At 34.8% G+C, this 27,483-nt stretch overlaps 1 protein-coding gene across 2 annotated transcripts in view; it reads right to left on the bottom strand.

Annotated features, from left to right (window-relative positions):
- Window positions 1-13,106: 13,106 nt before the first annotated feature.
- The window catches only part of LOC149543234 (peptide transporter family protein), a 75,249-nt gene continuing 60,872 nt past the window's right edge, over window positions 13,107-27,483 (bottom strand). For both annotated transcript variants that reach the window (XR_016355607.1, XM_089798082.1), the window contains exon 5: window positions 13,107-13,520. Coding sequence is in view for 1 of the 2 variants with exons in the window: in XM_089798082.1 (XP_089654208.1) it covers window positions 13,470-13,520 (51 nt within the window). In the remaining variant the exon portion in view is untranslated. The remainder of the gene's footprint in view (window positions 13,521-27,483) is intronic.

Below are 27,483 nucleotides of genomic sequence, written 5' to 3'. Positions count from 1 at the left end.
ACATAAAAGGGTAATTTTTTTTTTTTTTTTAACATTATTAAATTCATAGGATCAATTTTTTAAACTTATTGTAATAATCTTTATAATCAAATACATTTGATATCATATAATATAATAGAACTCTTCCATTTGTTGATTCAATAATTTAAAATTTTATTATTAAGAAATATTAAGTATTCTAGTAATTTGATTTAGAAAACTTTAATTTTTAATGTTTATTATTCAATGCTTAATACAATGTCCAAGTATTTTATAATTTACTATTTTACAACTTTTTTGTCTTATACATCTTTTCATGACTACTATTTTAGGCGCCATATGTATAGTATATAAAACCTCACCCTCTATCATCCACCCACCCTCCTCCCACAAGCCTACCACTCCCCTCCCCCTGCCAGCACCACCACCATCTTCTCACCTTCATTTTAAAATTGAGGCCCATATGTCCCCCCTACTCAAAATCTTGTCCCCTTGTTCTAACATCCCCCTGTCCCCTAGTATGATGTAACTACAAAAATTAATGAGTGTGTCAGTACCCAATATGGACACAATTTTGAAACTCCCAGTATGGAGTCTTGAATTACTTCAAACTGAGGTTCGAAGTGCTTCAATTTGGTTCAATTTGTTGGAACGGGTTCAAATGATTTTACAGGCTCTTTGGTTCAATGTGGCATAACAGACATGTTCAGAGAATAGTTATCAGAGGTGCAAGATTATGGTTGGAATCTTCTGTGCATTATTTCAATGGTTTAGTCTACATAAGAAGATTCACAGGTTTAGTGGTTCAAATGATCTATCTTGCAAGTTTGGTTCAAGTAAAGTTCAAAATTTGTTGTTCAAAATGCAGATTCATTGACTCAAAAAGTTCATAATCCATGATCAGATTAAAACTTGAATTCAATCTCGGTTCATAATTTAAGTTCAGTGGTTCATTCTGAGAGGTTCATGTGTGCAATTTAGTAATTCAAAGTGGTTCAACACAGTTCATGGTGTTTGACAAAGTTCTGTTGTGGGGGCAGCCTGGTGTTTTTCTCTCAAAATTTTTAGGTTCACTTCCTTTCCAGTTCAAATTGGTTTGTAAGACTCACTCAAATAAGGTGCAATTCAAGACGGACTTCAATGGCCTATTCTCACTAATCTAGTGATGCAAGTTGAGCAAACTTAGCATCAACTTCTATGGATCATAAAGAAAGTGATTTACGCAGGGGCTCGTCATTCAACATAACCATTTCAAGACAAAGTCATTAAATGTAAGTTGGTAGATATTCTTAAATTTACCTGCCATGTCTTCTAATCAAGTAACATTACAAAAATTTTGGGTTTCAATGATCCAAATCTCTGTGAGGCATTGCCATGTATGCCTGAGATGAAGGAATAAAAAGAAGGGGTTTAACCCAACTGTCTTCTCCAGACAAGGGAGGAAAACACTTTATGCAGTATCAAGATCTTTAAAACATGCTCCTGATAGCTGCTCACGAAGGGCCACGGGTATGTGGAGCTATGGCATTCAAATTAAAAGCAAATGCTTATTGATAAAGATCATGCTCTAATGGATGTCCCACAACCTCGATTTAAAGATAGTTACACATGGAGAACATGCTTCTTGAAACACAATCGTTAATGGGTAGAATGCATTAATATCCAAGTCAAAGAATGGAAAGACGCATGTGTAATGTCTGATAGTATGCCCGCAGCATTTTTGAGAAAATATAGTTGAAAGCCCTGGACCAGCACATCGGATATGTGAAGAGGAAAGCTGAGTTTGAAATTGCAGGCGTATAGGTTCGAATTGTAGGGATGAAGAATCTCTAAAAATTGATGACTTTCGAGCATCAAAAGCCGACCAAAGGATGTTACCATGGTTTCGAAAAGTAATTTGATTATAAAACTTGCGGGCACCATGATGAATCATACACATGAACAGGAGCTAGCTCAAAAATGATCAAAGCAAGATGGAAATATGATGGAGGCATCAATACATCAAGTTGATAGCTAAGTCACGTAGGAGGGAAGCCTTAGAAGTGTAAAACAATAATCAAATCCATTAACTATGTTTCCATAATGTTTTCGAGTACCCCCATCATGGAGAAATAGTGTTGGAATCCGTGGGCTCTCCCCTTAACAAAAATTAACAATTCCAGAGAAAATATATCGGGTGGAAGCATTGAGGAGTGACACAAAGATTCATTTGATGGTGAAAAAAAGATTGGGAAGGTTGGATGAGGAAACTCAAGAGAGAATTTTGCAATCTTATAGGAGGGTCCTCGGGTTTTAAGGATTTGGTTTTAAGGACAATTGGGCTTCTATCATAACAAGTGCAGATGAAGGAATATTTGCATAGGTTGTTGCAAATTATTCATAATGATTTGCATATTTTAACTTTGCGAGGTATAAGAATGAATCGAAAAAGACTTTAATAGTGAATGCACACAAAATGTTGACTAACTATCATATGTAACACATGCCTTCATGTATTTCAAATTGCAAACATGATAATCAAAGTTTGTTAATAAAAGAGGTCATTCAAGAGATAATCTAGCATCATGAGTTCATGATTTTGAGAACATCAAAGGGGTAATGGAAGCTTTTCAAAAATGTAGGAGATTCAATTATTCGAGAATCAGAAGACTACCTATGTAAAAATGAAGAATGACTATTTTGGAAATATAGCAGGCCCGAGATCCACTTTCTTTCAAATAGAAAAAGACTTGAATTTAGTTATACATGGAATATGGAATAAAAGGAAAATGTGAGATGACCACTCATTGACATTTGTCAATTAATTTCATGTACTTGTCCAAATCTGATGTAGCCAAACCGAAATATTGAAACATTGTTTAAAAAGCTTTGAAAGATATTTGACATAAGAGGACATCATAGAGTTGAGAGGTCTCATCGGGATAATTTTCAAAGGTTATAGATAAACATGAACTTTCCATAACCTTTATTTCATAAAGGTAAACCAATGGGGGGGGGGAGTAGGAATTTCCCAAGAATATAAAAAGACCATCATAGCTTGGTGATTAATTGGGGTACTTTAATAAAATTATAAGCTATGGTATTTGATTATTATCAAAAGGATAGTCATTATGTTGCTAGGAACTGAAAATAATATGAAATGGGAAATCATAAAGTTTTTCAAGATTCAATTAGCGAAATTGAAAAGTTTTCACAAGAAATGAGAAGAGAATAAATAAGCTAGTAGCAGCGAGAATAGGGGATTCTTTTCCTTTTTTCGGTGGCTATAGACTGGGGTGCTATAGCAGGAGAGCAAGACGGCAAATTCTGAGACTCTAGGAGAGCTGGTTTTATTTTATTTTCTAAACTTTGTCTTAGGAAGAATAGGGAGTTTTGATTTTAAGTGTAATGAAGGGAGATCTTGTTTTTTTTCAGATAATGATATTGATGCAATATGTATTGAGATCTGTGTAATTCTATATATGTTAGGGAAGGGAAGTTTGAGAGAAAATTGTATACTGAAACTTTGGGTTTGTACAAAGTTCTTTCCATTGACTGTTATCTTGGTATAACTTTCGATTTTCCCTAAACACATTTGATATCACTATTTCCTGCATTTATTTAATTTCAAGATACCCTTAAAGTTATGATTCTTCGCTTTCTCAGGATTTTATTCATTATGTAATGTAATATACAACAAATGAACTTTATATCATCTATTGTTCTTTGTTTTTCTTTTCTTTTCAGTTATTAAGTTTCTACTTCTACTCTGTGTTTACTGGTAGATGCTTGTAATCCTTTCATGCTTTCTGGTTAAAAGCATCCATATATGAATCTATTGTAAATCATATACGAGAAGTTGTACCTGATAAAATTTAGAGGGCACTTACTCTCTTTCAATAGTGAAGTGACCCAACTGTTAGTGCTGATTAGTCTTCTTACTTGGGCAGTTAGAGTCATATTTGCATGTATTTTTTTTGGAGGACATCTGTTCACTAACAGAGTGCTAACTGTTTAAATTTAATATGGTGATAATATTTTGGAAAGGAGGTGTTCCATCAATATCTTTGTGTCTTTGAAAGCCCTAATTTGGAGCAAGTGATAAGGGTCCAACAACTTGATCCTACTTATACCATAAAAAACACACTAGAGGGGTTGGCCTCGAACCTCATGAGTTTGTTCCTCAAACTCATTGGGTGCATTCCCGTTAGATCTTTGGAAGGTTCATTGCCCATCAACCCTACTAGAGGCTCTCCCCCAAATCCCTAGCAACTACCATCCCTGAATCAAGATTTTGTCCCCACATTTTGAGAACTCATCCCCCTTGTCCTACCTACTATGGGATCTATCCTAAAATCATTGACAACCACAACCACACAATAAAGATTATTTATTTCCCAATTCTACATCCATCCCCCTTGCCCCATTCGAAAACTTTATGGAATAATTTTTAAATATATAGTATGTTCTAAATAGACGAAAAAATGAAGTATTTGATCAAAGCCAAACATGCAGTGAATCAATGAATGAATATTTTGTCCACATGGTAATCCATAAATTGCAACATTAATTTATTTAAAGAAAACATGAAATTTTTCCATATATATGGCACTATAATTTGTTAAGAAAAAGGGATAAAAACTAATGAACTTGTAGGATCTTGCACATCTAGAAACAACTAAAGTTTTACTACAAATTCAATACCTTAAAAGCTAGAATAGTAGCACATGTAAGGGTTGCATATTAAAGGTTCGACTTATACCATCCCTAAGAATTAAGTAAATGGAAAAAGGGGCTCCTAAAAATCAATTACATTTTTAATCTTTTTTTACCAAGGCAATGCACAATAGGAACAGTACAAAATGAATTTAAGTATTCATTAATCAAGTGTCTTTCTAGGGGAAAAAAAAAAAAAAGAATCAACACAAGCGGGATTAAAGGGAGAGGGGAGGCAGGCTCTACAATTGTATGCAGAGCCTACTTGTCTACATTTATTACTTGATCCCTTGGAGACCAATTGGATTAACATTCACCAAGCCATATTACTAAGGATATGGGACTTTCTTCTTCTCGAAGAAAAAATTAGAAGGTAAAAGAGCTAAGGGGTTGGTAGGTTTCAAACCAAAACACTCCATTGTTGATTATGGGGTAATGCTAAGATTCTTGGTTGAAAATATTTGGAACACACTGGGCAAAGAGGCCTATTTTTGCTTTGTTGACTTTAAAAAACATTTTGACATGATGCCACGGGAGAGGCTTTGGCTTAGAATGGAAGAGCTAAAAATTCTCACTTAACTTAGGGCTGCGACACATGAATATATGAGCAGGTCATTGCTAAAATCAAAACTATGGAAGGGATGCCAGATAGCTTTGGCAGCAATATAGGGTTCAAACTAGCGTGCCCTCATTCACCTACCTTGTTTGGGTTATATATTGACAAGTTAGAAGAATGTCTAGACAAGAACAATGGAAATGGGGTCCTGCTAGCTAAGTATGTGATTAAGTTGCTTCTTTATGCAGATGACCACATTTTGATTGCTAAAACTATGCATGGTTTGAGGGAACACTTGAAGTCACTTGAGGTCTTATGTCAGGTGGTCTGGATGTAGGTGAACACTACCAAAAACAAGGTAATGATTTTATCTTTGAAAATAAACAAGAGGCAGCAAAACACTTTTCTTTTCAATGGCAACCCATTAGAGATGGTGGATGAGTACAAGTACCTTTGGGTTGATTTCAACAACAAGCTTAGCTAGGAAACTTATAGAGAAAAAATAATACGAGGAGGATGGAGAGCACTATACTCCTTACAGAATAGATGTAGGAATGCAGAATTATGGGATTAAAAACCAAAAAAAAATTCTTTGGCTTGTTAGTTACCCCGATGATCCTCTATGGATGTGAGATTTGGGGCAGCAACATTTCGGATCCGAAATATAGATAGGTAGAAAGAATCCAAAAGCATTTAATCATCAGTGTTCTCAAAATTAAAACCACGGTTCCCTATGAGATCCTATTGGCTAAAACTGGCATCTTCTCACTAGAGGCATCAACGATGATTTAGTTATTATGCTATTGACAAAAAGCTCAAAATATGGAAAGCCATTGTTTGCCTAAGCTAATCATGGAAGAGAGATTGGATAGAAGAAAGAACAGGTGGTTGAAACAAAATGTTAAATGGATGAAAAAATGGAATATCAACATGCATGAATATCTAAATAACAATGTTGAGATAAAGAAATTTGTGAAGGAAAAGTTTAGGAGCTCCATATGGTCAAAACAAAATGGGAGCAAAAAAGACTACTATTTTTAATAATTTAACCCAACAAGGGCCTATGAGGAGAAAGCATACATAGAAGAAAATATCAAATAGAGAGCTAAGATGCTCATTGTACAACTTAAAACGAGCTCCCATCATTTGAGATGTGAAACAGGCAGATTGACAATACCTAAGGAAGGATGGGAGGATAGAACATGTTTTTTTTGTAACACGGGAGAGGTTGAGATTGAGCAACACTTTCTCATGGAATATCTAGCATATAATAACATCTACTACAACTATCAGGATATTCTAGCAAATGGAAAGTTAGATACTCTTTTTGAGGAAGAGCAATTGGCCAAGACAGCAAATTTACTAGTCAATATTCATTGTCTAAGGGCAGACTTAGAGAAGCAATTCTGAAAGGCCTAATGTTTTTTATTTTTATTTTTTGGCATGCTTGTAGGTCCCATAGGTTGCTATGGCCTTGCAAACATTATTTAAATAATTCATTCATTCATTCAATGTGCAATGTCGTGCTCAAACTCCTCCACTAGTGCAATAGCTGGTGATTCTTGACTCCTCACTACCAAGCTTCTCAATAGGAAAAGAAACATAAACTATGCACTTGAGAAGCACCAAAGAATTCAGAGAAACATTCAAAAGCACTTTTTACCAGATGGAGTTAATTTTGTGCATGGAGAATGGAGGAGAACTCAATCTGTCCCTTGTGGAGGTGATGCAGACTAGGTGTCTTTGTCTTTTGGTCTATGTATGAAGCCTAATGCCTAAATGAGCATTTTCATCGAGCAAGAGAAAAATAGACTTCGGGATTGTTCCATTTTTTTGTTGCCTTTTATATCTTGAAGTTGTCTTCCAAAGCATTTCTAAATGATTGGTTACATAATACTTGAGAAAGTAAACTAGAGTTTTGATTTTCATATTGAAGAATGATCTAGACAATTTTGCTTGTTATTTGTTTCTGTAACCCTCACTCCAAAAGAGAAATTGTTGGTAGACAATTTTGGAGAGTTGGGTCACATAATTTTAGTGCTATCTCCTAGTCACTTGAGCCTACCCATAGCAAAGTCTTAGCTCTATCAATTTATTGTTGGTTAACTGTGGAAAATATTTCGCACTTCCTTTGGATCATTATTCCACAGGCTTTGGACCCAATCAGTAGAGTTCTCCAAGTTGATAGGTCCAATACCTTTATACCTAACATGGATGTCAATTTGGTGTCTATTAATGCAAGTCTCGACTTACCTAACAATCTCTAGTTTGATTTAGACGACTCCCATACCTGTTGCCCTCTTACCTTCCTTAGTGGTATGAACTCATGTTATTTGTGTAGGAAAGAGGGCCAAGAGAAGCAAAATTATTCATTGCTTCCTAAGAAACCCTCGTTGAATCCTAAATTGCAAAAAATAGGATTAAACCCTCGCAATGTTGTAGCATAGACCTCCCAGTCTTTCCTTGCTGGTGCTAACACTAATAAAAAGCTCCCTCCATGATCCTCCCCCCTCTATAATTGGAAAATTTGAGGATACTTGTTCATCCCTTGATACCCTTAAAATTAAGGTTGTCTTTGATAAAATGGTTGTTCCTATGACAAACCTATCAGAATTGGAAAATCTTCCAAAGCCACAAAATATTGACTTTGGTCTCAATCATGGCCCCAACAGAGGGGCCAATAGAAATAGGAATGCTCAGCAATTAGTGTTGGATAAGATTGTGAAGAGAAAAGGTGTAGGGATTAACATTGGTAAGCCACATAGGAGATTCGTCGTTCCTCCCATCCCCCCTCTAATTACCTCCAATCCTAAACCTCTCATCCCCCTTCTAGGGGGAGGGAGAAGTTGGGCCTCCTAAGCCAAGTCTTCCTTTGAAGGTTGCACCCAACAAGGAGTTGGCTAGTAGTAGGAGTGAGGATGGATGGGCTAATTATAAAGATAGTATGGCCTTGGATGATAAAGATGTTGGTGAGGATAAACTCGTTTTCTTTGATCTGATGAAGAACTTATAATTTAGTGTGTTATGGAAGTAAGATGTGCTTCTTGTCCACTATTGGGGGATTAGAATCACCTGATAGAAAATGTGTGTTTAAGATATTCCTAAGGATGATCCGAAAAGTAGATATCTTGTTGCTACAAGAAGTCAAAGTATTGGTTTCTCTCTAGAAATGGCTCTTAAATGCACCTGGAGAGATGCAAAAAATTTCTGAACTACTTTTGTTAAAGGAAGAGGCGAAACTTCAATTCTTATTGATCCCAAGTGGAAGAAATTTGTGATTGATTGGCATACATCCCCATGCAATAGGGTGTTGTGGGTATGTTTTGATTTTAATTGAGAGATATTTTGGGTATGTTTTATGTATGCCTCGAATGATCATAATGAGAGGATTGATCTTCAAAAATGTCTCTATAACCTTAAAGAAATTGCTTCAATTATTGTTGAGGATTTTAACATGATGAAAAGCCCCAAGACAAAAAGGGAGGGTGTAGGTTCAAATGGAAAGGAAATGGGTGATTCTTTTGGCATAGGATGGTGGACAAGTTAAAATTTATTGATCCCCAGGCTGAGGGTAAGCTTGAGACCAAACAAATTTGGTTTACCTGGTGTAACTTTCAAAGAAGGTTGCAAAAGGATTAACAGTAGGTTGGTTATATTCTATATGAACAAGGATTATTTATGTTGTCCTAGAAGATATTAAGGGGAATATGTTAAGGTGATCCCATATTCACTATCTGAACACCACCATATTGTCTCCATTTTTCGTTCTAGAAATAGGAATGTGCAAGAAGTAAAGAGTAAAGATGGATTTGCTCTAAATACCTTTATCCTGAATGAGGAGGATGTCCAAGCTACTATAAATGTCATTAAATGGTTGAATCAAGAGATAGTTGATCAAGGGAGTGACATCAAGAGATGGAACCAAAATGTGATTTCTTGGGAATCCATGTTCCAAGTGGTTGGCGTAAATTGGCCAAGGATGCAAGGAAAGAGGAGGCTTCCCTTTCTCCTCCCTTCACTAGGCAGAACAAAGAGTGCACAATCCAACCCTTCCAATCATAAATCAGTTGATCTCTTGTCTCATATCAGAGATGCTCTAAGGATATAATAGAATAGGAAGATCCAAGGAGCGAAGATTAGAGCCAAAGCCCAATGTTTTAATCTTGGGGATAGAGGTTCAAAGTTGTTTTTTCAAGCTCTAAAATATAAGGAAGCCAAGGAAAGGATAAGTTATATTATTGATGAAGGGACAACTCTCAACTCACAAGAGGGCATCTTATCTGCATTTGCCTCTTTCTATAGTAATATGTTCAAATCGGAAGATAAGGGAAGAAATATGGAGGAGTCTAGATGGAGTATTAAAGAGCTCTTAATGACCAAGGTTGTTGAGGAAGATGTTGGAATGTTAGTCCTAGACATAACAATGGGGGAGATCAAGAATGTTAGTCCTAGACATAACAGTGGGGGAGATCAAGAATGTTATATCAAGGATTTCTAATGACAAGGCACCAAGGCCCAACAATCTTCCTATGGAGTTCTTCAAGAAGAATATAGATTGGATTGGGAATGAGCTACTCTAGTTGTATGAGGAAACAATAAACAATAAGTCATTAGGTCTTGACAATAATTCAGGGTTGATTAAGTTGATAGCCAAAGATGGAGAGAAGACTGATAAAAAGTTGGAGGTCAATCGTCATCCTCAATGTAGCATATAAGATATTAGCAGAAGTTCTAGCGATCAAGATGGAGGAGGTACTTCCTAAGATGATCAACCATTACTTAGGAAAATACATCATGGAAAGCCTCATTACTTGTTGGGAGCCTTGGACTAAGTCGGGGCCTCAAGTTAGAATGTGGGCATGTTATTGATAGATTATGAGAAAGCTTACGATAGAATCGAATGAAATTGTATTACTACAATGCTAGGAGTTGTGTTCCCTGCAACCTACTATAACATAATTTCAACTCTTTGAGTCAAGAAATAGCTACTATAGAGATTAATGGTGTCAAGTCAGAGCAATTCAATCTATCCACATCCATTTGACAAGGATGCCCTCTGGCATGTGCACTCTTTGTTATTGTAGCATATTCATTACACTACTTCTTAAGAGATGAAACCATGTCACATAAGGTGGAGGTAATATTGCCAAACAATAGTGAGATTCTAAATATACAGTTTGCAGACAATACAACTATTATGTTCAAGTTGCTTGAAGACAGCATGACTAAACTAACAAAGAAGTTGGACATGTTTTGCTTAGCTTCATGTAGAAAAGTATATCTAGCTAAATCCATCCTGCTTGGGTGGGATGAGTCTCCTCCACCCTAGTGTTGTGAATTCTCCATCAAGTGGGGAGGCCCTAATCATGTGGTTAAATATATGGACATATTGTTTGTTGTTAATCCCAATCTAAAAGATATGTGGGATTGGGTAAGAAGTAAAGTTGAGAAGAAACTCAATAAATGGAACAATAGATTATTATATCTTACTAGCAAAATTCAAATCTATTAGAAGATGCTATCCTCTTATTTTATATATTACTCCTCGACTTGGTTGTTTAACCATAATCAATTCAATCTCTTGCAGAAAATTATTTGAGATTTCTTGTGGTATCATGGAATGGGCAATAAGAAGAGACATGCAGTGAATTGGGATTGGTGCACCCAAAGCAAAGAACTATTGGGTCTTGGTTTAAAAGACTTGAGGATACAATGGGTTTCCCTAGCTGCAAAATAAATTGCCAAAGCAAGTCATGGGGAGGAGCCTTGGAAGATATTAGTCAGGAACAACACTTTGAGGGCAGCCCCCACTCATGCCAAATCTTGGAAGGGACTAGGACTAGCTGATATGTTGTCATTAAAGGTGGACATCAAAGGTGAAGGGTCTAATGTCTTTAAAGCCATTTGGAGGAGTTGGAGCACTGTCAACAACTTGTTGATGGTAATAATCAATTGGAGAAGGATTGGAGCATTTGTTTAAACATATCTATATGTTGGAACCTATTTCATTATGGTAAACCATTGGCATTGTTACAAGGTTGTTATGCTAAGAAATGAGCAACGCTAGGCATTCAATATTTCAAGGACATCTTCTGCAATAATGAATTCAAGAGATAGGAGGAGATTGACTCTAATTCCACATTCCTGCCACTCAATGGAGAGCATACTCTTTGCTGAAAGAAGCCTGTTGTAACCTTGTCTTTCCTAAACCATGTTGTGTGTTGGGAGCTTGTGTTGCAATCTCAAGGTGGCCAGATGGCTCTAATCTACATTGCATTAGATCCAAATATATCTACTCTCCTTACTCACAAATTTGATATTTATGATCACCTCAAATCTAAGTGGAATTTGAACCTAGACTGTACTGCTTGGGGGAAATACCTTAGCAACCTGTGGCACAAACCCATAGAACCTAAAATTCTTGCTTCCCGTGGTGCATTTTCCTTCATAAATTGCCTTTCAAGAGGCTACGGGTTGAACTTAATATTTGATCCATGTGCAAAAACATTGAGTCTATCTATCATGTTTTCTTTAATTGTACATTTGCCAAAGAGATTTGGAGTACGTTTGTCTTATCTGAGCTGTAATTTTACTTTCATACTCTGTCGGGTTATTATTATTGATAACAGCACATTCTTTAACGTGTTCCGGTCTATCTTCTCTGCTCATGTGCTTTGGCTCATTTGGAAAGTTACGAATGATGATATATTTAACGGACAGGCTAGGTACCTTACCAAGTCTCTTCGAAGACTCGTATATTCTAATATTTCTCTGTACGTGACAACAATTTTCATGTTTTCAGAACAGAAATTCCTCAAGTTGCTGAGAGAAGGTTGAATGCACCATTAAAGAGCGTGCATGACACACTTCAATTGTTACAAAAGATGGGTTTGACCTAACATTAGCAAAATTCATCCAGAAACTCATAGATGATGGAAAATGGAATCATTAGAAAGAAAGAGCATGAGGAACCACAGGTATTGAAACAACGACATCAGAAAGGCCCGACCACAGAACTGATTCAGGTGTACAGCAGAGGGTAGGTGCTGACAGTGGTTCAGACAGTTCTCGAGGCTCAAGAGAAAGCAGCCCCCATACTGGTATCAACCTTGAAAACTACCCGGTGAAAGATGATTTTGATGAAACGTCGAATGAACCACTAAACTAAATGTAGTCTCTTTTGAGTATGTACAATGTGGACATGTATTTACTATTTTGTGATAACACCCAACATATATTTTGTGATCTAAGCTCAATGAGATAAAACAGTTATTATGTTACGTACTCCCCTTTTGTCTAATTGGTATTTAATAGGAAAAAAAAAGAAATAAAACTTTCATGTCAAAGGGGATTTGTCATTACATTGTAAAGATTTACTTTAAAATGTTCTGCTTGTGGATACTATCTTGGCATCAATGAGGATATGACATAAGGCACCATTCTTTAAGTAAACCAGGTAAAAATTCATGCCTGATATCAGTACAACAAGAAATAGTCAAGATAGCTAGTTGATCAACCACCAGTAGAGTAATTAGAATGTTGTAAGTCCTTTTTAGGCATACTAACAATATCCAAATTTTCCACAACAGTAGATGAGATGACAGATAATTGTTTTATCCAATATTTGTATTACATGCTAAATGTACTACATTTACATGCTGATAAACATTTTATTTTAAATTGCATGAGAAATTTCAGTGTTGTTTACCTTAAAATATTCTCAAAGCACAATTTACACTGTTGGCAACACTAGAGAAAGATTACAGATGCCCTGCGAATAATGAAAGAACAATTACAAAACAAGACAAAGGCAACGTGAGTTGTTACCAACAATCACCCAAACAATCAAGGATCAACCATGCTATTGAAGAAATGATTAATCATGTAAAAAATCGTCCTCTTCATACTCATACTAAATTCCTTAGTGTATGAGGATAGATTTCATTGCTCATCAAAGAATAGTTGCTGTCTGGTCATTGTATTACAAATTTGAACATGAAATATACAAAAGAAAAAATGCTTTTGATCTGCAATATCTTGAAGAGAAAACCTTAAAAGAATAGTAATATACAATATAGTGAAATTGTGAAGAACACAATAAAATTCAGCTTAGAATGTGTATCACCAACACCCCTTTGCAATTGCCAGTTAAACTTGAGTTGTAGCATAAATCCTTGGTGTAGGTTTGTTCCCTGGTCTTCACATACTTAAAAATATTCCAACCTCCTCTCTCGATATATCAATGAGAATTACCAACTCCTTGTTTATACTCTCCTATGCCAAGCAGATCCTGTTCATTAGAATCAAAAAGTTATGGCATTATGATAAATTTTAATAAATTTCAAACCAAATATATTTTTTCCAGCAAGGAGAAAAACATGGAATAGTAAACTAAATACCACCTTTTTGAACAAATTGCAAGCTTGTCTAATGCTGTAGTTTACTCAATGTGAGTGGATTAAAGCAGAATCATTCAAAAATAAGAAGCATGACTGCAACATCAAATAGAATTTAGATGCTACATAATAAGCAACAGATATGCACCCGGAGGTAATAGAAACTCTAGCATGAACAATCAACAAACTTTATGGCTATCTCTAGGCAACCATAGTTCAATCTTTGAAGGATATGGTATGGTGTTCCTCAGATGTGTTGGTTAGGGAATACAATATTCTACCACCCAGACAAACAAGAGTAAATGGACCAGAAACAGAGTTCACAGATAGCCAGTTCACCAAGACTATTCGTTTTGTAACAAACACAAAGCACATACTTGACCAACTGGGAACATTGGCCGAGATGATCTCCCCTTTTAAATTTATTCTTTCAATGCTATAATCAATCTATACTAACAGCTAAAACATGTAATTGACTATTGCCCCCATCTCTCTACAGTGCTACACACTTACATAATTAAATTTTCAAATACAATTCAATATTCCCTTTTTCCAGCCTATGCATGATCCTATACTGATGTTTATACACTGGACAATACACAATATTTCATTCTACCATTGACTACCTGATCTATGCCATGGTAGGTGATGCAAATGCAATGAGGGTCAACTGAAGGAGAGTCATCATGCAGTGATCAGAATTACACTATGAAAGCTACAAAAGCACAACACATGAGAATTTGCAAACAAATGGCAATTCTTCATAATAAAAATTGAATATCATGACTGTCAAGTAACATGGATCGTTTCTGCAAATGTAATTATATTGCCATTGTTATAGATATTTTCGAAATGCAGATTTGAGGACTCATAAATATGAGAGGAGACATGTCTCTATAGTTAATCATCATTGGTTAGTATATTAATAATATAAATAACCATATGTATAATATATAAATTAATATTATATATATATATAATATAATAAATGTAATATATATATATATATATTATATATATAATAATATAAATATATATAAAAGAATATTTATCTAATGATTATTTACCATCAATAATGAAACTTGTGATCATATCAATCTGATTGTAACTACAAACTTAACACTCCAGCTTAGTTAGGAAGGATTGATATAGAACATATTATGTTCTTGAGTATATGAAGAGATATCATCTCAGTATGATATTCCTAGAATGGCATATTTAAGGATATCAACATAAATCCATCAACACACACACATATATATTACGATATATTACATATACAATTGGCTTCAATTCACAATGAGGCTAAATTTCTCAACACTTCCCTTTAGCAAAGAGGGAATTGAAGAAAATTCTATAACTATAAAATAAATTTAAACACCACCTTAACTATGGTCTATAATAAATTTATGTTATGGTGTCCAACAAGATCCGGCCCGAAGAACCATAACAATTTAATTTCATTGTGTCCAACAAAATCTGGCCCGAAGAACCATGTTGAGTTGGTTATCAAGGTGTCTGGCAAAATCTGGCCCGAAGAACCATGATGAGTTGCTTATCAAGGTGTCTAGCAAAATCCGGCCTAAAAAATCATGATAACACTTGCTCCAACACATTTTTGGTGTTAGGAGATAGGTTTACTATTGATAAGATCGTCACCTTTCAATAGTTACTTTATGTTCGTTATCATAATTTCCAACACTCTGGGACAACAACTTAATGTAGTTTGTTATGATAACAGGTCCAACTATTGATAAGATCGTCACCTTTCAATATCTCCCCTCTAAATATATACATCAATGAAAGATTGTCACCTTTCATTACATAATCACAACAGCATCATGTAGTAACTCACATGATATCCACCATGAACCAAGTTAGAGGGTGGACCCAATGTTGGTAATCCTTACCATTAAACCATAGGCCTCATTCTCAGGTGATGTCTTTGGCTTTGATTAATTCTTATATTTCAAAGGTGACAATGACTCATATTACATATGGTTGCCATGTTCCTTAATATAAAATAACAAAGTGAGCAGAAGCAGATCACGTCCCTAATAATGTCGCAAGAGAAAGAAGAAAGTTCTATTGTAAGATATGATTATAAATTGCACTCTTGATAATTCTATTTTTGATATGTGGAAGAGTGGAGCACTTCCTTTCCTAGAAGATAGACAGGGTTGTCTCTATGGAAGGAATAACCACATAGAAGCACACGACGTCATACATAGTGCACCGACTTATACCCATACACACCCACCATGGACCACGATGATGAAACTCCCTCGTTCGATCAAAAAGAAAAGTTCTAGGGACGACGAGTGGTTACCAGACAGATAATAAGCCCTAAGGTACGCCATCACGAGAAGAACCAGAAGCAGCTATACAATCATATAGAAGGAAGACAATTCAAGGATGGCAAAATAACTTCTCTCTTGTCAAATCTCCTGCAAATGCTCATCACAACCAACTCATCACACATTTATTGTTCAATCTTGATTTATCAATTATCATTTGCAGTTGGCTCTGATACCATGTTAAGTAACATGGATTGTTTCTGCAAATGTAATTATATTGCCATTGTTATAGATATTTTCCAAATGCAGATTTGAGGACTTGTAAATATGAAAGGAGACATGTCTCTATAGTTAATCATCATTAGTTAGTATATTAATAAAATAAATAACCATAAGTATAATATATATATATATATATATATAATATATATATGAAAGAATATTTATCTAATGATGATTTACCATCAATAATGAAACTCGTGATCATATCAATCTCATTGTAAGTACAAACTTAATAATGGCATCCATTAGTAACTATTATATTGTATTCCACACATCACAAGATTCATTTTTTGCCCCTTTTCCTCAAGGGAAGTTGCCCTCTAAACGACACTTCAGTTCTTTCTACTATTTTGAGTGCTCACCAACCCAAGATATTTGCCTACATAGTACCCTCTAAATGACCTCTCACAGAGACCCAAACCTGAATAATCCACTCTCAACAAACTTTGGAAGACAATGACGGTGATCCCTCTTCTTGTCCACTTGTCACAAACTTGAGGCTCCAATTATGCTACATGCTACCTCATAGAACTCTGCAAACTCTCAAGGTCCCCCACTCCATGAGCACTATTGCACCAATAAAGACACTACACCACTATGCCTCACATTAATAGCAACACCATGTCCAATCTAGAACCTCCATTAATGTGTTTATATCTTCCTTCGCTCACAAAGACCCCATCAACCTTCATAATAGTTGAGAAAATTTGACTTTGAACTTGAAGACCACAATAGGTGATAATCTAATTGGGGTTGTCACCGACCTCAAGATTGACACTCCCCATATGTCCTCTAAAGTCCTAAGTCATGTTAGATATCAAAATCTGCCCTCTAACCAAAAACACAACAGACTTCGCAAGACATCATGTTTCATGTCCAAGGCCATGTTCTTGACTAACCATATTATTGACTTCCCAAGGCCTTGTTATGCAGATCTAAAACTGCCTTCAAGCCACAAACATGATTGACTCTGTACGACTTTGTTGTGTGGGAGATCCAATACTACCTTTTAGCCAACCCTATGGCAAAAATCTATAAGACCTCATTATGCAAGAGATACAAAACCATCTTCTAGATCACTAAAAGTAATTCTTAGCTAATTACATGACTTTGCAAACTTCACTTTGCGAAGATCCATTCAAAATAAGACACTTGGTATTGAATATGACATCCTTAGACCTCTCTCAAAGAAATTGTCACTAGATCTTAAGTTGATGGTTCCTCGAAAAGTAGCTGTTAGGATATCCTTCCCTTGGGCCCTTCAATATCTCCTTTAGAAGTCTAGTGAGGCTTCTTTTGTGGTATTTCCCCTCCTAGGCCTGCTAAAGGCCTTAACTTTTTTAAGGGAGTTTTATTATTTTTTTGTCCTTTTCTTTTACAATTTTTGTGATATTTTTCCTTTTGTCCGAACTGTCTCTTTGGGTTGTGATCTTCATAAATTGTATAAGGGAAACCTATATGTAAGGGTTTTCACTATTTCATTTGTATTCAATCGAACTTTGTTGATGTAAGAAATGCATTGAGAGTCAATTATTACAAGTATTTTCTTTGGACCATAGATAAATCTCCTCTCATTTCCTTGTTCATTATTATATATGTTTGTGTCTTTATCTTCTGTACTACTACACTTCTGCCCCAGCAATAGAGCCCATATTATTTTCCTATTGGAGTACAAGGAACATAGTTTTTTTTTTGCAAGCATGGCTTTAACCCAAGCTAATGAATCTCATACACAAAGGACTATGTAAATATTAATAAGAAAATGTTGGTAAAACTAGGCCAAAATAGGTGTTAAAATATACGTCAAGACAAAAAAAAAATCTTATTCAATAAGTGCTTAAACAACCAGCCCCTACAAATAATGCTCAAATAGAGAAGAATAAGCCATCGAAGAATAATCCTTCTACAATAAGGTTCATGCCCCAGGGTCCTGAAGTTACCCTAAAATATCCTACTAAACCTCCTCCTAGAGGTGAACTAAAGATCCAAATGAAAAGCCAACTAAAGATGAACAACTTTCATGACAATGAATAAAATACATAACTTAATAGCTTGCTTGTCCATACTTTGGGCAATTTCAAGGTCCCACTTCCTTTGAATTACAAGGAGAGTGGAGGCCTTAATCAGGCTACGCAACTACATCCCACCACTGTTGAATTTTAAGGGTCGTTTTCTACAAATATAATAACATTGTCATTGTTATAGATGTTTTCCAAATGCAGCTTAGAAGACATATAAATATGAGAGCATGAGACATGTCTCTATGGTTAATCATCATTAGATAATATATTAATAATAATATAAATAAGCATACATATAATATATATAATATATTATATATATAAGAAAATTTATCTGAATGATGATTTACCATCAATAATGCATCTCATGATCGAATCAATCTGACGAAAGCTACAAACTTAACACTCCCTCTTAGCTAGGGAGGATTGTTATAGATTGCATTAAGCTCTCAAGTATATGAAGAGATATCATCTCAGTATGATATTCCTTGAACGACATATTTAAGGATATCAACATATATCCATCAACTTAGATGTTATCTTTCAATATAATCCGAAGTATGTTTCAACTAGAAATATCAATCATATCATATTCACCATACTTATATTCTTTTGGTATGTGCACTAGCATCAAATCTTTGATGCCTACCAAAAGAATATGTTATATCCTAGTAGGATATGAGTTATCAGATTTTCTGCACTCCGAGACAAAAACTTAATGTAGTCTATCAAATAACAAGAAATCACAATGTCATGGTCTCTATAATGACAAGTATCATGATCTCCGACACTCCGAGACAACAAATTAATGAAGTTTGATCATGATACGTTCATTATCATGGCTTCCAGCACTCCGAGACAACAAATTGATGAAGTATGTCAATGACAACAGGTCAAACTATTGACATGATTGTCACCTTTCATGACATAATTACAACAACATCACATGATATCCACCATTAACCAAGTTAGAGAGTGGAGCCACCATAGTTGCTACTAGCGGGTGGAACAAGGGTTTTCACCTCAACTACTTTCTCAAAAAAATTCACTTCAAAGTTTTATTTCGCAGAGAAGTCATTAACAAGGAATTTCACCTCGTAATTCTCCCTCTGAACAACGATGCTAGGAAGTCAAGCCTATAGTTACTCCCATACAGAGTCTCTTCGCTCAAGAATACCTATTGGACTCCCTCTCAATCCGATATCAATCTTCTGACTTTCTGGTAATAAGTTATTACTTCCTCGTGATGTGTACAAGAGTAGGCCCATCAAAATTATGCATTCACACATGTATTTTATAGAGTCCCTCTAAATATCAATCTTCTAAGCTCGTGCATTTCCTTGAAGAAGTATCAGACTCCCTCTAAAAAAAAAAGTACTCATCTCACATATAAGAAAGAGACTACTATAAACAATTAAGTGTAATACTCAAGGATAATAAATACTCATCTATACATCAACATCCTTGACATAAATGCTTCCAATGAAGGTCCATATGCATCAAATCAGAAAATGCCTCCAATTGGGAATGAAACATTGGTTAAGGTAATTATTCAACCCCCCTTCCCCCCCCTTCAATGTAAAATCATTGAGCATTCATTTCTTTGGCTTGCCCAACTCGACATGGATATCCTGCACAATTCAGAACAAGATCCACCTCTCTAGCTCACCATCTTCTGGTGATCCAACTTTAACCTCAATATATTGAATCAGATCAACTTACTTCTTATTGTAGTCATTGATCTGATTTGATGTTAGAATTTTTCATATGAGAATGACTGTAATTTTGTTCTATCTCCTTATTTCTTCTCATACCATGTTAAGGGATCACTACAAATGTACTAAGCATTGCCTATATTTTGTGTTGAAAATAAAAAGAAAAGAGAGAGAGAGACTACAATAATACTCAATATTAATAAATAGTTTTACATAATTATATAAGATCATTCCAATGTAAATAAATATCTAATTTAAAATATATGCTTTGAACATATAAGCATATATTTAATCCTCAATATATATTTTAATCTATATTAAACATATTATTTTCCGGCTAATGCCACATAATAATCTAAGGTGACTAATTTCACTAATATTCATAACAAATTGTTTTAGAAAATATATTTTACTTTATATACAATTATAATTATCATATATTTTTTATTATACTATCTCACATAAATTCACATAATATAACTACAAAATAATTATTGATGTAACACATATTAATGTACAACTCTCAATGCCTTAAATCAATATGAAGGAACTTAATATAAGTTATTCACTTACCTTAATACAATCAGTCGCTTTTCCACAAATTGGTCTTGATTAGTATTCTTCGCTTTATATTACCTTCTTCACTATGATGCCACTATAACCCATGAATGGGCTTCCACATTTCTCATTCTATATCCAATGCACTACTGTTAGTCCTTGTTAGAGGTTTTCAAATAGAGTTTGACGCTTGTCAAGTAATGTTCTATCCGCGATGGTCTTGATTTTAATATTATGACCGCACTCCTCCTGACTTCTCCATGACTTAGTCTTCTCATCTTAAGGGGATCGATACCCCAAATTCTTAATAATCACTTATATTTCTTGACTAAATCGACACCCTTCTATTGTGTGCAATGTTTCCCTTGAATGGCATCAGTCATCAAGTCTTGTTATGCAGTTAAGGATGTGTCTGGGGCTCAAGAACTCTGCACCTTTGATGTCTTATGAAGCACGTGGAAGTGATGTGTCAACATTATCTTGTACAATATAAGAAATATACTTGCTTTTGTTTTTGATCTCTGTTTCAAGGTGAAACAACCATTGGTTTTGTGATGAGGCATTTTGTACGCTTGATGGAATGTTGATTCTCCTCCATGTATTTCTAATGCGAAACATTGATGTCTAACTGTGTGGGCTGGATTTGACCCTGCAGGTGGGGTGTAATTGATTACCTACTAGGTAAATTCTCTAACAAACTATTATACCACCACCTGCAATCTAGAAAAGTCAAAAATCTGTTTGACTAACTTATTAGTTCCTTGTTTAATCTGCACTTTTTCTTCACTCATTGTTTCGTGTTAAAATCCCATGTTGTTGTATTTTAACTAGATACAGTGATTTGGATGTTCTATTCTTTCTGTGGTCTTAAGGAATCGTTCAAAAATCAAGTTTTAGAATCATGTGCATAATGAAATCAAGGATGTTTCCTTTCAAGAGCATTCCCTGTATTTCTTGAGCACTTCCTTCCAAAATTTTCCAATAGCAATAATCCACTTGCTTTAAGCTGGGAGTCTTGACACTTGTGGAATCAATTCTTATACCTATCCTCTTAATTCTGTTGGGATGCAGCAATTACACATCAATTGATCTCTTCTTCCAGTCACGAGGTTATAAACTTCAATTTACTTTGAAACTCATTCATTTACCCCTCCCAATTGTTTCAAACTTATCCTAGATTCTACTCGATAGCGTAAGTTAGAAGTCTTAACCATTCACAAAAATAAACTCATACATGTTGTCCACGCACACGATAAGTGTGGTATATTCTCACACTGCAACTCCATTTTCAGCTTATTCACGACATCTACTACTTGTAATTTACCTGACCTTCTCTTTCAGGGCTGAGGATAGCATGATTTGACAAGACTCTGCACACCCAGCAATTGAGCCAATTTCTGAACTGACAGTTCCTTCCACAAAGTCTGTAGTTTTCTTCATCCCCCAGTAATCTGAACGACTCCTCTATTATTCTCCTTCCATGTGTTGATCTCCCTTCAAGTTGTTATGCTTTATACAAGGGTCCAAGCTCTGATACCATGTTGAATTTCAAGGGTCATTTTCTGCAAATATAATAACATTGCAATTGTTATAGATGTTTTCCAAATGCAAATTTGAAGACATGAATATGAGAGGAGACATGTCTCTATGGTTAATCATCATTAGATAATATATTAATAATAATATAAATAAGCATACATATAATATATATATATCTAATATAACATAATATATTATATATATAAGAATATTTATCTAAATGATGATTTACCATCAACAATGCACCTCATGATCGAATCAATTCGATTGAAGCTACAAACTAACAACCACAACGAGGTTGAGGGAAGTGCCAATCAGATCCAAAATGGTTGTTCAACATGGCAAAAAAGGAAAGATGCCCCATATGTTCAAAAGCAGGAAAGATAGGCTTTGTCTCTTAAAAATCTATCCATCACCACCCAAAAATTAGCGGACAGAATGCCCCCTTGCTCTTGATGAGTAGAGCCTTCCATAGTTCAATTATTATTCCACTTGAAAGCTGGATAATAAGTGTTGGGTCTCTTTCTCAAACTTATTCCAAATGGGAATACCTTCTTTAAAAGCCGCTACTAAATCTAACACTTGTGCTCACCTTGACTCACTCTTAACAACTTTCTGATGATGATAATGATCATATTCCAATCCTAAAGAATTATATCCTCTCTTGGAAGATATTCATGTTGAAGCAAAAAACTATTTAAATTCTCAACTCTCTAAAATGAGAGTTTAGAGGTCACAAGCCATCCATTCCAACAGGGATGATCTCTCTAATATTACCACCCTACTGACAAGGACTTTATGATTCTGATGTATAAATAAAGGTCTCATTTCTATGAAATCTTTGTTCCTTAATGTAAGGTCTCTTTATCCTATTGTTTAGAAGGATAGCTTAATTGGGAAATATCAGTTCTGCTTCCTTCTTCAAGTCCAACACAAGTCCATCAAAGCTTATAGTTTCCACCTCCTACCAAAGACACAAAACTTCCTTAGCTACTAGACCCACTTGCTCCTATTGAGGTTAATTATTGGAACCAACTTCTCATCTGCCCCACTTACGACTACTCTTAATCTTGAAGAAGCAACACAACTTCTTTAGTGATTCATATTCGCTCACCCATGACATTAGAACTTGTCAATTTCCTCTTGAAAACATTCTATCCATATTTGATGTTGAGAGTCTTTACCTCAATGTGGTGTTGAGGTTCATGGATCTGTTGCAAATGTATTAAGCATTGCCTTATTAGGTATGTGTGTTCCAAACACAACATCCATTTAGATTTATAAATAGAGAATAGGTCATGAATAGACATGTCCTTTCATAGGACAAGGCTATTCATTAATCAGATAATTAATATTATAATAACTTTAATCGCGCACACACACACACACACACATATATATATATATATATATATATATATTATATTAATTTTTCTCATATAACAATAACCTTATATCTCAGATATAAAGAACACATATATAAATAAATTATATCTTATATAATAGGTTTATCTGACAAAAGCTATCAAACATCAACCACTCCCTCTTAGCTTATAAGGATAACCACATAAGATTCAAATATTACTTCAACATAATATTACAAATAGCAATTCTAATCATATCTCAGAAGTTTTCCACCATTTGATATCGCATTCAATATCATGAGTATTGGTCTTCCACAATATCAACACATGATATTCACTAAGTACCCAAATAAAGGTTTTATATCACATTTGATATCAAAAGTAATGGTCTACGAGAATATCAATGATATTGACCAAGTACTCAAAATAAGGTTTGATATCACATTTGATATCATGAGTATTGGCCTCCCAAAATATCAATGATATTCACCAAGTACGCAAAATAATGTTTGATATCACATCTGACATCAAGAGTATTGGCCTCACAAATATCAATAATATTCACCAAATACTCTTTGACTAATGGTCTTCTAGAATGTTGAGATGCAAGACATTCACCATATACTCAATTTGTTTGATCTCATAATACAAGTTATTGTAAGATCGTCACCTTATAGTAACTTCTGCAAATACAAGTGATGTCATTTAGAAGTCGTCACTTTCTCATGATGTACACAGGGGGTATGCCCATTAAAATCACATAGTCACAAGGTATATTCATGAATCACTGTACTCTTGACTGCTACTATTTATTGATCGTTGGAAAATCCATCTCAACATGGTTTACTCCCTCTGAATCAATAAGACCAAGATCTCTGAAGGTTGGCTCTCTTTTATCTGTTCCCTCTCTTTCAAGGTTGCTTAAAATGTCAACCTCCCTTTGAATTTCAATCTCCCTCTTTTTCCCGCAAGAACATTCTCAAAGGAAAAGATCAAGGTAAATAGCTCGTATAGAATTATAAATAAGAAAGAGACTGCTATAATACTCAACGATAACAATTCTGCACAATAAGATCATTTCAATATAATATATATCTAACTTAAATCTATATTTTCAACATATTGTTTTCTTAGTAAAGCCACATATAATAATCTATTGTTTTCTTAGTAATGCCACAAATTATTTAGAAAATATATTTGACTTCATGTATAATCACCATATATTTAATATATATATATATATATATATATATATATATATATATATATATATATATATATATATATATATATATATATATATTGATTTAATAATATAAAAGAAACTCTAATATATATTCACCTTGTTCTATATCACTCAAAATATTTCATATTCAACATATTGAAATGAGATCATAAGAATGAAAATATATATACATATGTATACTTAACTTATCCCACAAGAACTGTGTATTTGGTCCTTGTCCCTTGCCATAGGTCAAATCCATCCTGTCAGATCTTAATTTTTATATTCCCTGAAGACATCGTATAAAGCCACAAAAATATGTGTTGCTTCATTCCCTTTCTTGTTTCTTTCTGTACTGACCTTGGTGGTGTGTCCCTCTTATATGACATTTGTAATCTTTCAATGAAAAACATTTTAATTGGATGTATGTCCAATGCCTTTGCCACCTTAATTTCTTCCCACATTATAAATGCCAAATCTATGGTTATGTTCGTTCAACCCCTTTACCTCTTATCCTATTCTTGGCTTTCCCATCTTTTGTATAATACAAGTACGGTTAAATGTATTGGTGTCCACTCTACATCACCTTGTTGAGAATATGATCAGATTTATATATTTTAAAACTGGTTTATTATTCTGATAACTTATGTGATATGATATATATTCTTCCCGTTGAATATTGTTCTTTTTCTAAAAATATTGTCCTGCTTGTATGATACTGATAATATTTGATCAGTATTTAGAGAAAAGTGCTCTGTGGTGAAAACAGTTAGAAGATAGTTTTGTTATGTGTTTCGTGGTTTGCTGTGACTGTAATCCATTGGCCAAGTTGGATATGTAGTCTGTGCCCTATGTATCGAAGTGGATTTCGACTTTCCTTACTTCTCCTCACTGATGAATGACCTCTCTCCAACATGGTCTTCAGACTGTAAGTTTTCTCAGTTCGTCTCTTTACTCCCATCAGTCCCTATGCCTTTGGCGGATGGTGATACTGCCTTCTGCTCTTTAGTCACTGCTTACTAAATATTATGCCTTTGATCTTCTCTAAAGATGATTGAAATCTCAGTCCACGTTGCTGAATACATCTGATGAATACGTGTGCATGTGTTCTGCACTTCTCCTGTAGGTATAATATCTACATTTGTGTTTTCCCAAATCATGATCTGGTCTTTTCTTTTTCTATCCCCAAGTGTTCAACAATCACTTGTCATATATCTTCTCCATTGGTCTTTTCTATCTTTTCTTATATTTGCAGTCTGGCTCTGATACCATGTTGAGGTTCATGGATCTACTACAAATGTAAAGCACTGCCTTGTTAGGTATGTGTGTTCCAAATGCAACATCCATTTAGATTTATATACAGAGAATAGGTCATGAATAGACATGTCCCTTCATAGGACATGGCTATTCATTAGTCAGATAATTAATATAATAATACATTTAATCATGTGCGCACGCGCACGCGCACACACATACACACACACATAATAGGGCTATCCGACTGAAGCTATCAAACATCGACATGTGGATCTTCAAGCTCTTAAGCTTTTCATTAAAGGTGTTCTGCCTCATAGCAAGGCACACTTCTTTTTCAGTGGTGCATAATTGGTTGTTAAGAAGCACTTCTTTAAGCTAAACACAAAAATGTACACACAAATTAGATACATTTCCATGGGTGGCAATTCTGTCATTGTCTATGCTTGTCTTTTCCTTTATTTGCTTTGTCATGCTAAGGTCAAGATCATAATCATTTTTTGAGGTAGAGTTTTTGGATATTATTTTCTATAAAGGACCAGATTTCTCTTCTATAGGTCTCTTCAATACCAGATGTTACCCAAAGGCTCTGACTGTATACTGATGTCCTTTTAACTCTGATCACTCACTCAATAAAAAAGTAGTTTCATAATCACAATCTAAAGAGATACTTAGTTCAAGAAAGTTTCAAAGAGAAATTTTATGAGATCAAGCATAATCTTTCTGATGACTTTGAGATTAAGCTTACCCGTTCAACTTTCTCCTTCCAGTCATCATGAAGGTTAAGGAGAAGATTGCCTTAGAAAAAAGAAGACTTTTTCACTCAATGCACCAATGGTTTTCAAGTTACATGAGAATGAGTTCTCCAACGCAATTGGTATTGGATATGACATTCTCTATTTAAAAAGCTATTGTTGAGCCCAGAGTTGAAGCACGTCAATCATTCAGTGGTATGCTGGAGAAATCTGCTACTCACAAAACATCCATGGAAAGAACAATTTATGAACTCCGTTGAGGCCCTATTGAATGCCCTCAAAGAACTCCAGCGAGCAGTCTCTTGTTGTGTTTTCCCACCTAGGTGACCTAGGGTTCATTTTAGGGATTCTTTGATATTTTTGTCCAACTTAACACATTTCTGTAATATTAGATGTAAAGGGCTTCTAATTGTTATGGAATCTGGATAACTCTTTTCGGTTTTAGATACACATCAATGAACCTCCCTGTCAGGTTCTATTTTATTTCAAACAACAAATGTTGTTCCATCTCTTCCAAAGAAAATGAAATGCTCAAGGAGAGCGCTATCAACCATTAAACAGTCAAGGATGCTTTGAGAAGTCTTTGAAACTGCAAGCATATAATTCTTGATAGCTTGTCCTAAAGGTCTGGAATATTTGAACACAGTAATAACTTCAGAGTTCATTATGAGAGATTAAGGGTCTGGCTTTCTTAGATGTAGAATACTACTTGGGACAAACAGAATAGCTAAGAGAGTTGTGCATTGGTTAGGGTAACAATAAAAAGATGCTGTACAAATATTACACAACATAAAACAATTTTTCAAAATTTATAACATGGATAGTATAATATTTACAAGATGGCTAG

The sequence above is a fragment of the Cupressus sempervirens genome, chromosome 8 (assembly GCF_028749045.1).
Source record: "Cupressus sempervirens isolate cs-2001-9-10 chromosome 8, ASM2874904v1, whole genome shotgun sequence".
Taxonomy (NCBI): Eukaryota; Viridiplantae; Streptophyta; class Pinopsida; order Cupressales; family Cupressaceae; genus Cupressus; species Cupressus sempervirens.
The sequence above is the reverse complement of the archived record's forward strand: the minus strand, read 5'-3'. Positions and strand labels throughout refer to the sequence as shown.